Here is a 13,963-nt window from a genome sequence, read left to right as displayed (position 1 = left end):
TGGCTAATTCTGGAATTCTACTGTAAGCCAATCAGGTTGTGGATTCACTTCTATCTGGAGCAGGATTGGGTGGTTCCTGCCAACCAATCATACTGCTGCATTGTTCTAGGACCAATCAGACTGCTGCATTCTGAATCCTATTGTTCTAGGACCAATCAGACTGCTGCCTTTTGGATCCTATTGTTCTAGGACCAATCAGACTGCTACAGTTTGGATCCTATTCAACTCAGTACATAACACCCCTCCCCTCTAAGTTCCAGTCCTGCCCGGGAGGTCGCATTCATAGTCCTCAAGGTATGCCGGCGGCCTACGTGTGCGTTGTGGCCTGGGGTGTTCCCTGGTCCGGGCTCCGGGTTCTGGCTCGTGTTCCAAGGATGCTGGCTGTGATGCGGCTGTTTGGTCTGGTGCAACCGGCTCGCTCAGTCGTGGTTCTGGTTCCGGTGTCCTTTCGGCCTCACGGGTCCTCTCTGTATTTACTGATTCTGCCTCTCCTGCTGGCCCCTCCTGCTCTATGGGCCTCACTGCCCCGCTGTTCCCTTGGGACTCCTCTGACCTGTCCTCCTCCTGGTTTTCTCCCGGGAATCGTCGCCGTATCTGGTCGCAGTGGCGGCGCCAGCATTGCCCCCCATCCGTTAGCACCTCGTACGACACGGGGCCAGTGACCCTGGTGATTGTGGCGGGTACCCATGCTGGGCCTGCCCCAAAATTCTTTGCGTACACTGGGTCCTGGGCCTCGAAGGTCCGGGGGTTCCTGCCTTCCCCCACCACTACCTCATCCTGAGCTCTATCGGGGTGAAGGCGGTCCAATCTGATTGCAAGGCGCCGACCCATTAGTAGTTCAGCGGGGCTCCGGCCAGTCGTTGAGCTGGGGGTGCTGTGCTGTGCTAGAAGGAATGTGGCAAGGCGGTACTCCCAGTCCCCTTGCGTCATGCGGCGAAGGGTGTCCTTGGTGGTCCGCACCATGCGTTCTGCTTGGCCATTGGTGGCAGGGTGGAACGGCGCCGAACGGATGTGGCGGATGGCGTTCTGCGCTGTGAAGGTTTGGAATTCTCCTGACGTAAATGCAGTCCCGTTGTCTGAGACGAGAGTGTCAGGGAGCCCGTGGGTTGCAAACAGCCTGCGTAGTACCCGGATGGCTGCGGACGTGGAAGTGGACGGTACCAGTGCGACTTCCAGCCATTTGGTGTAGGAGTCCACCACTATGAAGAATGTTTTCCCCTGAAAGGGGCCAGCGAAATCCACATGCAGGCGTGACCATGGTGCTCGGGCGGACTCCCAGGACTGGACTGGGGCCCTTGGGGGGTCTGGGCGGGATTCTTGGCAGGCCTGGCAGTGTTTGACCCAGGCCTCTATCTCTCCATCGATCCCCGGCCACCACACATAACTCCTGGCAAGGGCCTTCATTCTTACTACCCCTGGATGTGTCTCGTGTAGGGCTGTGAGGACCCTTTTGCAGAGGGGCTGGGGAACAACGACTCTGCTTCCCCATAACAGGCACCCCTTGTGGGCCGACAGTTCATGTTTGCGGGTTGTGTAGCCGGCGAATTCTGGCCCGGGGCTGCTGCTGGGCCATCCCCTCCACACCCAGTCCAGGACCCGGGAGATGACCCTATCTTTCTTGGAATGGTGTGCAACTTCTTGTGCCTGAATGGGGCGGTCGGGAAGCAGCTCCAGGCTCATAACCTCTTGTGCAGGTGCTGGGTCAGGGCCTGTTTCCGGTAGTGGTAGCCTGCTGAGGGCGTCCGCATGGCCCATCGCCTTCCCAGGTCGGTGAATCAGTGCATACTGGTAGCTGGCAAGGAAAATTGACCACCTGAGGACGCGAGGAGACAGCACTTGGGGGGTCTGCTTTTCGGGGGCAAACAAGCCAAGCAACGGCTTGTGGTCAGTCACCACGGTGAAGGGCCGCCCGTACAAGAAATCATGGAATTTTTTTACTCCCTTTACGATTGCCAGACCCTCCTTGTCGATTTGCGAGTAGTTCCGCTCGGTTGTGTTGAGTGTCTGGGAAAAGTACGCCACCGGTACCTCTCTTCCATCCGGGAGTTGGTGCCCCAGGACAGCTCCAATGCCATAGGGTGAGGCGTCGCATGCTAGCACCACCGGCAGCCTCTCGTCGAAGTGTGCCAAGACCGAGTTTGAGACAAGCAAGTCCTTGACTGCCTGGAATGCGGCCTCCTGGCGCTGGCCCCACACCCAAGGGGCCCGCTTGTCCAGGAGTCTGTGTAGGGGCTCCGCTACCGCCGCCTTGTGGGGAAGGAAGGAATGGTAAAAGTTCAATAGTCCCAAGAAGGCCTGAAGTTCAGTCTTGCTCTTGGGCGCTGGGGCATCACAAATGGCCCGTACCTTGTCCCCAGTCGGGTGGACCCCTTCTGCGTCCACCATAAATCCCAGAAAGTCCACCTGAGGCACTCCTAGTAGACATTTTTCCCGCTTCACCTTGAGACCCGCCGTCTGGAAACGGTGCAGAACGGTGCGGAGGCGGTCCTCAAACTCCTCTGGTGTGGGGCCGGCAATCAACACATCATCGAAGAAGGGGGTGACGCCAGGAATCCCTTTAAGGAGAGAGTCCATTATATTCTGGAATATGCCTGGTGCCACGCTGACACCGAATTGCAGCCGCTTTACCCTGAACGCTCCTCTGTGCGTCACAATCGTCTGTGCCTCTGCTGTGGCCTCATCTACTGGCAGCTGTTGATATGCTTGGGCCAAGTCCAGCTTGCCAAAAATTTTCGACCCAGCCAGGGTGGCAAGGACATGGCTGACCACTGGCACTGGGTATGCGTGGGCCGTGAGGGCCTTGTTTATGGTACATTTGTAGTCTGCGCAGATGCGGACCGAACCATTAGGCTTGACGGGTGTGACGATTGGGGTTTCCCAGGGAGCATTAGGCACCGGCTCCAGCACTCCTTGCTCTACGAGTCGGTCCAATTCCTCGTCTATACGGGGTTTCAAGGCGAACGGGACCCGGCGGGCCTTGAGCCTGACCGGTCGTACTGCGGGGTCAAGCTGTAGCGCAATGGGGGGGCCCGTATACTGTCCCAATTTCCCATCGAAAACCCCTGGAAATTCCTTGCATATGGCGTCCACGTCCACTTGTAAGCTAGTGTGGTTCACCCCGGTGACAGCTAGCCCCAGTGGTCCAAACCATGCCAATCCCAGTAAGCTAATGTAGGGGCCCTTGACCACAAGCAAGTCCAGTTGCCGCGTCCGCCCTCGGTATTGCACCCTGAAGGTCCCCACCCCCATTGTGGGGACCTTACGTTTCTGGAAGTCCCGGAGGGTGAATGGGGCCGGCCTGAGTTTGGGACCCCCAGTGGGACACAGTTTCCTTAAGGTCCTTGCCGAGATTATGGATAGAGTTGAACCCGTGTCAAGCTCCATGCGGCATGGGGCCCCCTCTATCTGTACCTCTACATAAATTTTCTCTACGTTGGGGTGGGGCAACTGGTATACCTGGAAGTCCGTGAGCTCCGTCGAGTTGCCTTGGTGCGTTGGGCCCCGGGACCTGGGGCTCTTGGATTGGTCATCTGATGCCTGGTGTCGGGTGGGCCGAGCCCGACACACCCGGGCGATGTGTCCCGATTTTCTGCACTGCCTGCACTCTGCGTTGCGGAAACGGCAGGTCCTCCTCTCGTGACTCTCCCCGCAGCTTGCGCAGTTCCCTCCTTCTCGTCGAGGCAGCTGTGGTCTGTGCGCTGCTTGAGTGCGCTGCTGTACTCGGTGCACCTCCTCCCTGTCGGATCCTGAGTCGTCGGTGAGGTCTTCATGGTGGACCCTCGGTTGGGATGGCAGGCTCGGCCGTGCCTCTTGGGTCGACCTCTCGGCAGCTTCTGTTGCCAGGGCCTCCTCCAGAGCGACCTGGAACGTTAGGTCCTTCTTAGCGTAGAGGCGTCGTTGCAGCTTCTCATCCTTCAGGCCACCGACGAGGCGGTCACGAAGCATGTTCTCCAGCTCTGAGAAGTTGCAGAACCGGGCGGCTTGGCGGAGAGAGGTCACAAACCCAGTTATGGTTTCCCCAGGGGCTTGCCGCTTTGCGTAGAAGGCATTTCGACGAGCCACCACTGAGGGCTGCGGCGAAAAGTGCCCCTTCAGCTGTTCCATTATTGTTTTGTATGGAACAGTAGCGACGTCTTCAGGCGCAAGGAGAGCCCGGGCGATTTCAAACGTCTCCTCTCCGCAGACGCTGAAGAATATCGCCCTCTTCTTGGCGTCTTCTTCGTCGGTGACCCCTTTGGCTTCTAGGAGGAAGGTGAAACGGGAGGCGTACGCTTCCCAGTCTCCAGATGCTGGGTTGAATGGCGAGAAGCTGCTGTTGGCTGCCATTCTGAGTTCCTTGTGCCCCGGAGCTGAAGCCTGGATACACGGTGCGAGGCAGCGGTGCGGCAGTTGGCGGTGCTGCGGTGCTGTGTGTGGCAGTCAGCTCAGCGGGATCCCACCCTCGTCGCCAGTGAAATATACTCAGAGTCGCAAAGTGATTTCATGCTCTTTATTCAGCTCATAGTGGTGAGGAGGAATGAATAAATGTCCCCTCACAGTATCTGCTTTATATACATTATTTACACAATGGGCTGCACATGATTGGCTAATTCTGGAATTCTACTGTAAGCCAATCAGGTTGTGGATTCACTTCTATCTGGAGCAGGATTGGGTGGTTCCTGCCAACCAATCATACTGCTGCATTGTTCTAGGACCAATCAGACTGCTGCATTCTGAATCCTATTGTTCTAGGACCAATCAGACTGCTGCCTTTTGGATCCTATTGTTCTAGGACCAATCAGACTGCTACAGTTTGGATCCTATTCAACTCAGTACATAACACTGTGTTTCCTTCTTTCACACTGTAAACCCTTTGGGCAGGGATGTAATTGCTTTTGTTCGACAACCAGCTTCCATAAGCTTTCCTGCTAATTTCTGTCTTGCTGACATCTGTGGTGCGCTTGGTGGAGATGTGGGGGAGAGCCTTCTCCAGGGCCAGGTCTGAGCTTTGAAACACCCGGCCCAGAGAGGTCTGCTTCACCCACTTGCTGATGTTTTTTCACTATTTTGTGAAGATCTTTATTTTCTGACAGGCGCTTGGCCTGCTGAGCTGATGATTGTTTTATTGACTCTCTGGGAAAAGAGATGGTTGGGTTTTTTTGTTGCCTTTTTTTGCCCCTCCATTCTTTTCTGTTTGCTAGGCTTTACTGTTTTAATATTTGCTGTAAGTTTCAGAGAAAGGGGTGGATGAATGAAAATAAGTACAGTGTAGATGGCAAATGATACATTTCCAGACACAGCGTATCAATGACCTACAAGCCATGTACAGTGGTACCTCAGGTTACATATGCTTCAGGTTACATACGCTTCAGGTTACAGACTCCACTAACCCAGAAATATTACCTCAGGTTAAGAACTTTGCTTCAGGAAGAGAACAGAAAGCGTGCTCTGGCAGCGGGAGGCCCCATTAGCTAAAGTGGTGCTTCAGGTTAAGAACAGTTTCAGGTTAAGTATGGACCTACGGAACGAATTAAGTACTTAACCCGAGGTACCACTGTATAGGATCCTTTCCTCTGCGTATAGTAGACTGGAAGATTAGCAACATTAGCTCAAGTAGTACAATCCAAAAACAAGTCTTGTGCAATCTCTTTCTTTCTTTTTTTTCTCTTTTTTTTGGTACTACCTCCAAAATTTTTGGTTTAGTTTGTGTGGTGAGGAAAATTGATTATTTAGGACTTTGTCATGTAATACAAATTACAGATCTCCTACATTCAAGACACTAAAGCCAAGGTGATGATAACACTATGGGTATATGTTGGTGCATATACATGACCAATATATGTGGGTGAGTGTTATGCTGTTTCCTACAAGGAATCATTTTCCATGCAGGAGTCCTATAGCACATCAAGCAGCCATAATGCTTTTGGCAGACCTGTTCATTTAAGTAAGCGTTGGGGAACTTTCAGCCCTCCAGACATTGTTGGATCTCCAACTTCCACCAGCCCCAAAAAGCATGACCAGGGAGGATGGGATTTGTAGTCCAATCGCATCTGGAGGACCACGGGTTTCCCACACCAATTGAAACTTCACTGCAGTCTTTCCACATTTGTCCACATTAAGGAATCCCCAGGTTTTTCTGGCCTTATCTCTCTCTGCAGTATCATCATTGTCATGCAAGACACATAAACTGAGGACCAGTTCAGGTCCTATCTAGATTAGGTTTAAGCTAAAAAACATAATGCCTACATGCATATTAGGTGGAAACCAGAACCTGACAACTTGAGTTTCAGCCAGTGTGCTTATTTTTGCTTAATTAAATAGTCTGTCATTTCTTATGTTCTGATGCAGGTCCTCGTGGTGAGAAAGGTGACCCAGGTGAAGCCACCGTTGTGGAAACCATCCGTTCGGGAGTTGGTGCTTCAGCTGCTCAAGGTAGAGAAAATTGTCTCTTCTACGCTTCTGTTTGTGAAGACAACTCTTTAAATACTGTCACTTTCTAACAGACTGCTTATGCCTTCAGATGTTCTTATGGTTTGTTTCTGCCCTCCCAAACAAGCCATAAGTCCAGGTTTGTATGACATGACAAGCCAGACCATGGCTTCTTTTCTGGCAGGGTGGCAGCAGTAGGAATTGAGAGGAGTGAAGTACCCACAAATTTAGCAATATAACCAAGGGCTAACCCACACTTCCTCTTGTCTTACTGCTTTTTCCTGGGAAAAACTGCTCTTTAGCACTCAGTCAGAGCAAATGGCAATTGAGGTTTCCCTCAGATTGCCATTTGTTCCAATCTATTGCCAAAGAGTGGGTTTTCTTTTGGAAAGAAGCAGGCCAAGGGGGAAACCACTAAGACCCAATCAAGCAGAAAACCCCTTAGGCCTGTGCATTCTAGGCATAGCCTAGATGAGATAAATTTGGATGAGCCCCAAGTTTATTTTAACTGTAATTTAATGTGACACATGTACCAGACCATTATCTTTACTTTGGAACAATAAACTTTTATCTCCTATTCAAAACCAAGTCAAACTAAGCCCAAACCTACTTATTGCTATAAAATAAGAGGGTAAGTGGTCATTTAGAGTCGCTGGTTTGTTTTAGAGACATGGGGATCCTGAGTTAATTGAAATATCATTTTACTATATAGACCAAGTCAGATACTTAGCCCATCTAGTTTTCATTTATTGTATTGGGGTTTTTTTGTTCTGCCTGCAATTTACCCTGCCAAAATTTTCACTTTCCTCTCAGCTTTCCTCATTCTCAACTTTATTCCTTAAAAGAAAAAGAAAAAAAGACACAGATAGAATGTTTCTTTGGGCATTGTCACAAGATATTACTTTTTAGTGTTGGTTGTGTCACTTGTGAATGTTGGTGTGGATTTCAGTATGGAAGTAACAACTTTCAAGACAGTTGGTTGAATCTAAGTCATGCTCAGAGTAGACACTTTGAAATCAAGGGACTTGGGTTTCTTCTTCTTCTTCTTCTTCTTCTTCTTCTTCTTCTTCTTCTTCTTCTTAATGTATATACCATATACCACCTTTCATTTTGGGAAGAAAGACCAATGCAGCTCAAGGTAAGCTAAGTCTATTGATTTCATCAGGTCTGCTCTGAATGCACCTTAGTTAGACAGAACCCAAAGTGTACGTTCTAGTCAATGGAGCTTCTTTCATTTTGATTTATAGACACATGAGATGATTTAGCCATCCTTTCAAATACAACTGCTGTCTGGTTTCCTTTAATATTTTAACCCGTGAGATCATTTATTATTATTATTAAAAGCAGCCTCTTTCTGTTTCTAAAATATGCTGCGGTAGCAGCAGTTGTGTAATACTTCTGTTTCCCTTTTTCGTCTAGTGGTACCAGAGATGCAAGGACCGCCAGGACCCCCTGGACCGCCAGGACCTCCAGGTATAGACTCTCTATTCTGTACTAGCATATAAGTGAAAAAATGGTGGTGAGGAAGCTAAGTAGAAAAAAAATAAGCATGCTGTAAGTCTTCCTATACTAAAAAGGGAATTTCACACACAACCACTTTGCAGTTTATATTTCTATGTACTTTTTTATATAAATATTCCCGATGGCTTCTAATCTGTCCCCTTGATAGTCTTGGCAGAAAACCAGCAGTTTTCTAATCAGCGTGATATAAAGTGAACTGAAGCATTTCATAGACACAAAGAGAGAAAGACAACATACACACTCAACAGAGTGCCCAGAAATCATATTTATTTTAGCAGGTGGCAAGAAAAACAAGAACTGAGCTGCTGCCGTTAAAAAAAAAATCAACATTGCAATACCTCGTATTCTGTTAGAATAAAACCTTCGTAAGAAATTAGCAGCTACTTAAAGAGGTCACGTTTTGTGTAGTTAAACTGCTGTACAAGATGGACTTTGCAAGATACAACTTCTGAGTTGACTATGAACAAAAGTGTGCCTTAATGAATATAAAGATTTAAAAACCTGGAAAGTTTGATAAACAGTCCTTTAATATCAGGTCAGACAGAAAAAAACTAACCTCATCAAGCAACATCTTTGTTATGAGGTAGCAGCAGGAAATGCCTACACAATGTGCTACATCCTAGCCTGTGGACAGCCTTATATCTTTGTCAAAGTCTATTGCTTCATGCACATGCCTAGCCAGCCATGGGCTGGTAGGTGGTACACTCTATTTGAGTCCCTTATCCATGGCTGCCACATGTCCAGTGACTGTGTGAATAGGCCCTAAAGCTGTCTCTATTTTTGGAAGTCAGTAGGTATGGGGGGAACAGAGGCAGGATAGAACTCCAAGCATTATGAAAAGAAATGGGAGTCCAGTGTTATACTTTCCCCTCTTTTTTCCCCAGGCGCTTTTGTTCAAGGCCCACCAGGACCTCGTGGCATACCAGGTAAAAAGGGCTTTTGTTCGATTTAAGAACTTCCCTTTGAGGGATTTTCAAAAGCTGCTCTATTGTTTTGGTGAAACACAGTTTTAATGCACAGGTTTAATCCCCAACGCATTTCTGAAGAATTTGTTCAGTGAAAGCACAAGCTGATCTGCCTGTGTGATTTACAGACTTCCCCCTCTCTTCCTTCTGTAATAATTGACAAGTCTCAGACCATGTGTGTGATTACTTGTGACTTGGGAACTAAAATGTGACTTCAGTATGTGATAGCCTTGGTATATGCTACTTCAGGATAAAGCACTATACTTTAGCCTCACCCAGTTGGTTTTAGGTCCTACCCACCTGTCCCTCAGAGGGCTGGCAAGATAAGAATCTGGCCCTTGGGATAACAAAAGTTCCTTACTCTTGCTCTAGATGATGTTGAGCTCCAGCGCCAACTCAGCCCTAATCACCATAGCCACTGGTTAGAGGTGATGGGAGTGGAAGCCTTACTCTACAGACTGGTGCAGTTGTATAGGAGCCTGAGTTTGCTAAGAGGGTTATGAATGTAGGTAGAATGAAAGCAGGAAAGCAGAAGAGAACAGGTCTCTAAGGCTCAACTTTTCCTTTGCTGCAACCTGACCCAATGAATGGTCCGGAAGCAGCTAATGCTGCAAAGCTGCTGGAGCTAAGTGGGTGCAGACCTGAACATTAAAAAAACACACACAAAGATCTGGCATATCCACCAGCAGTGGTGCTGGTCTTGGTCCATTCTGCTGGTCAGAGGGCAAGAGACCCTGAGTGTTCCCCATCACTAAGCACCAGAGATCTAATGGGCCTTTCTTAATTGCCAGCTCACTCAGCCCTCAATAATTGAATAACTATTTTTAAAATTTTCCTTATGGGAACCAGGAGCTATTGATGCACTGTAATAACCTGGTTGCGTGGTTTCCAATCTTTCTCACAGGTGAACCAGGTCAGCCAGGTCTACCAGGAGCCTCTGTGTCAGGTGAGTCTAAATGCACTCTCTTTCTTATCAGCCCCTTCCTCTCCTGCCTCTGAGTCTGACCTGCCCTCTTCCACAGCCTCTTCCTGATCACTAAACCCTGTTTCCCCTTCAGCTTCTGACACCACCTCCCCCTAGTCTGTTCCTTCTTCCCCCTCTGACCACTCCTTGTCACCCCACCACCAGGCCCTTGGCTCTGAGCCTCCTTTCCTGGGGGTTTCCCAGCTGCTTCCTCCCCCCCCCCCGCCACTTCTCTGCATCCAGCCTGTCCATGACAATCAGCCTTCACCAACCTGGTGCTTTCCATACATTTTCGATTACAATTCCATCAGCCCCAGCCAGCAGGGCCACAATGATCAGGGATGGTAGGTAGGCCGGAACATCTGGAGGGCACCATGTAATGAAGGAGGCGCTAAACAGTACAATGTCACATGTGAAGCCCCTGTTCTCTCCACCACCCCCTCTCCAGATTTCTCATCACCATCTCCCTGATTCCTGTTTGCAGGTGCTGGAGTTGCCATCCAAGGACCACCTGGATTACCAGGACCACCTGGGCCCAAAGGAGAGAAAGGTTTGTGAAGAGCACTGAGCACCCTTTTGCATCTTGAACTTTGTGTGAGAGGCAAAATCGGTGGCTTCTGGCATGCTGTGATGAGCCTTGCTTCTAGCTGTAAAAGTGCCCAGCTGTGATGTAATGGAAATCATTGTGGGTGACCCTCTTGAGAAAGCTCTTTTGCTGCTTTTCTTACCTCTTCCCACAGGGCAAAATAGATTGTTACAGTTCTCCTAAGCCAGGAGTGGGGAACCTCAGGCTTAGAGGCCAAGTGTGGCCCTGTAGGCTTTTCTGTGTGGCCCCCAGGATTCTTTCCAGGCCACCCCCCACTCCCCATGCCATGCCCTTTACCAGCCCTACATCATCCCCTTGAGTGGTTGGAATGTGTACTTAAACTCAGACAATGCCTTTTAGTTTCCTGTATTGAGGACAGATGGATGGGTGGAAGGGTGTAAAAACTAGCCTACTGTACAAAGGTAGTATTTGCAGTCACTGCTTTGCCCACTTTTGCCTCTGACCCTACCCATCACTGGCACGTGGCCCCCAGAAAATTGTCCTGATGGGAATGTGGCCCTCGCTCTGAAAAAGCTTTCCCACCAATGTGACTTGGAATTTTATCCCCAGAAGGAGTGCAATTAGAAAGGTCCACAGGCTTGCTGAATGGAGTCAATGAACACATGTTTTTCTTTGTTTTCCTGTTAGGTGATGCAGGTGTACCAGGAGCTCCAGGCATCCCTGGAGGAGGTAAGATGACAGCATCAGTAATGTACACTTTTGTATATAGTATAAACCATCATAGCCATCCCTAGTGTTAAAGCTTTCTGAAATGTATTGTGTCTTCTTCCTGGGCAAATAAAATAAGGCAATTCAGCTCACAGAGCAGGGCTGAAAATCCCACTCATGTCACAGAGATGCTGAAGAACTCGGTCTCTGAGGAGTCTTGGTCTGGGGCCATGACAGGTTAAGGAGGCCTGTCATTCTCCTGTCATGTGGCAAATGCAGGCTTGTGAAACACACACAGTTGCTTTGTAATGTACTGTTTCATCCTATGTGTCAGTATAATGCACTTAAGTACAATGGCCTTTTTAGGCTGTGCCTTGCTTCCATAGTAATAAAAACAAATCAACTTTTGTACTTCTGCAGCTGGATCAAGAGCATCTCAGGGTCTTCCAGGTCCTCCAGGTCCTCCTGGACCTCCAGGCCTAGGAATCAGTGGAATTAGTTCGGCCCGAGACATTCAGCTGATGATCGCTGAGTACCTGCAAAGTAAGTCACACACCTTTTGTTAGAGTCATACTATCATGTCACTATCTGACAGCACTCAGTTCAGACACCTTTGGGGGTTTGGGGAAAGTCTGGAGCTTGTTTGCCTTCTGATCATCTAATATCTGATTTACTGTGGACATTTCAGATTGCAGGTAGAAGGGGGCTGGAATGCCTCCTGCCTCCTGCCATTCAAAACTTAAGTTTCAATATACCCCAATGAAATTTTCCAGTTAAACCTTCAGCAGAATACATATATGTACTTTTCATTTCAATGTCAATTAAACCATTGTACTTAACAGGCAGGGGTTCATGGAAGTTGTCCAACAACTGGAGAGGCAGGGGTTTCCTACCTCTGGTCCAGGTATATGGCTCCTCCCTAGGGACTAAGAGAACCTTAGCACTAAACAAATAATACAGACCAATATATTAAAAAGCTTGGACTCTGGATCCCAAAGTACCCTACTTAAACCTTTGTATGAGAGCAGATAACAAATTATTCTATGGTAGGAGCAGCCAAGGGGTGATGTAGAATAATCAAGAGTGTGTGTGATTTCGTAGGGTTATGCTGGTGGAGCTGCAGGAGAACCACAAAAACCATGTAATCACCATGTCCATCCACTCCAATAATGATTGTACTCTGCCCTTCTGCTTCACTAGGTGACAGTGCATCCTATCTGGTTGGACCTCCTGGTCCTCCAGGACCACCAGGAATGATTACCGCCATTGGTGAGGAATCCTTGGACTACACTGAATTGGCCCGCCGTGTCGTGAGCTATATGTCTGGTAAGCACCATGCTTTCATGGCTCGTCAATTTTGTTCCATCTCTGGACAAACCAGAAAAGCAGGACTAATTTTCTTTTATTTTCTTAGGAGTGGATGTTCGCCAGTATTTCATTGGACCCCAAGGTCCCCCAGGACCCCCTGGCCCCCCTGGACTGGGAGGAGACAGCTTATCTGTGTCCCTGGACTATGATGAATTGACAAGACGGGTTGTCAGCTATATAACAAGTAATGTCATATGCCTATCTATTATGTTGCACTAAGTGATTTCCCCAACAGCACTGTGAGATACAAATTGGCTTTTTGGTACTACCTGTTGGCTGCAGGCCCCTTCGTAAATTTTGCAACCACATGTTGTGTGTGTATGGTTACACACTCCTTGGTATAGAAGTCCCTTAGGATGCCACACACAGGTGGGGCCTATAGTTATAGGATGCTTATTCTTTACCCATTTGCCACCACCCAATATCTTCATGTGTACTCACTTTTTGCTACAAGGGCTATCAGGGCATGTCCCACTATGTTTGGATGATATGCTGTAGTGGTCAGTAAGAATATACTATTGTTGATTTCCATTTACACTGAATAATCCATTTTTGGTGGCTGTTAGTTCACAGAATTCTCAGAGTAAACTGAAGAGTTGATCCAGAGAACATTTTCAGGAATTTAGGATGTGAAGCACTGTAATATTATTTTCCCCCTAACATTTCTCTACAAAACACTACATACTATAGGAGTGCTTTGAAAATAAATCTTACAGAGATGCTTTCAATAATCCAGTATTTAGCACATTTACTGCTTCAACACACTAAGAGCCACACCATAGTGGGTTAAGGGTACTATGTTGTTGGTAAACTGCAGTTCCCAGGATTCATTGAGGCAAGTTATGTGATTTAAATGTACGGTGTGGATGTGAGCATCTTGCCAGAACCACAATCATGAATTGCAGTAGTGACTGGAACTATAGTAAGCTTTGCAATCCTATCAAGCCATCTTGGGAAATCTTATGGACTCACAACTATTGGATTTTAGGCTTCCCTACAATGACCAATGGTTCATAGACACCCAACTTGGATTTACCCCTCTGTGCTCATCTCTGGGTTTCAAAAAAGAGTTGAAATGCAGTGGAGACATCTAGGTATCCATTTAGTTCAGTGAAGCAAAGGTGTGGCTCCACCTCATTCCCAGGAGGTAGATTGCTATAGTAAGCTGAATGGTTGTATTCCTACTTCAGCTGAAATTGCCTAATGGAGGAAGTAGCTCAGTAGCAGAGCACATGCTATACATGCCAAAGGTCTGAGGTTCAATCCCCAGCATTTCCAGATAGATCTGGGAATATCCCTTGCCTGGAACCCGGGAGAGCTGCTGTCCATCTTTGTAGATAATACGCTGGTGGAAAACTCCCCAAGGAGGCCCATCTGGTGCCTTCATTACGTATCTTTAGGCATCAGGCAAAAATGTTTCTCTATAACCAGGCCTTAGGCTGATTGAACATTCTATTGTCTTTAAAAGGTATTTGTGGGTTA

At 48.2% G+C, this 13,963-nt stretch overlaps 1 protein-coding gene across 1 annotated transcript in view; it reads left to right on the top strand.

Moving 5' to 3' along the window:
• Window positions 1-13,963, top strand: part of COL17A1 (collagen type XVII alpha 1 chain) — a 64,246-nt gene that overhangs the window by 40,282 nt on the left and 10,001 nt on the right. Inside the window, exons 36-44 of the mRNA XM_081006241.1 lie at window positions 6,328-6,411; window positions 7,828-7,881; window positions 8,814-8,855; window positions 9,799-9,840; window positions 10,343-10,408; window positions 11,093-11,134; window positions 11,534-11,656; window positions 12,314-12,439; window positions 12,528-12,665. Of these exons, the coding sequence (XP_080862367.1) occupies window positions 6,328-6,411; window positions 7,828-7,881; window positions 8,814-8,855; window positions 9,799-9,840; window positions 10,343-10,408; window positions 11,093-11,134; window positions 11,534-11,656; window positions 12,314-12,439; window positions 12,528-12,665 (717 nt within the window). The remainder of the gene's footprint in view (window positions 1-6,327; window positions 6,412-7,827; window positions 7,882-8,813; window positions 8,856-9,798; window positions 9,841-10,342; window positions 10,409-11,092; window positions 11,135-11,533; window positions 11,657-12,313; window positions 12,440-12,527; window positions 12,666-13,963) is intronic.

The sequence above is a fragment of the Podarcis pityusensis genome (genome assembly GCF_964106645.2).
Source record: "Podarcis pityusensis genome assembly, chromosome: 5".
Lineage (NCBI taxonomy): Eukaryota > Metazoa > Chordata > Lepidosauria > Squamata > Lacertidae > Podarcis > Podarcis pityusensis.
The sequence above is the reverse complement of the archived record's forward strand: the minus strand, read 5'-3'. Positions and strand labels throughout refer to the sequence as shown.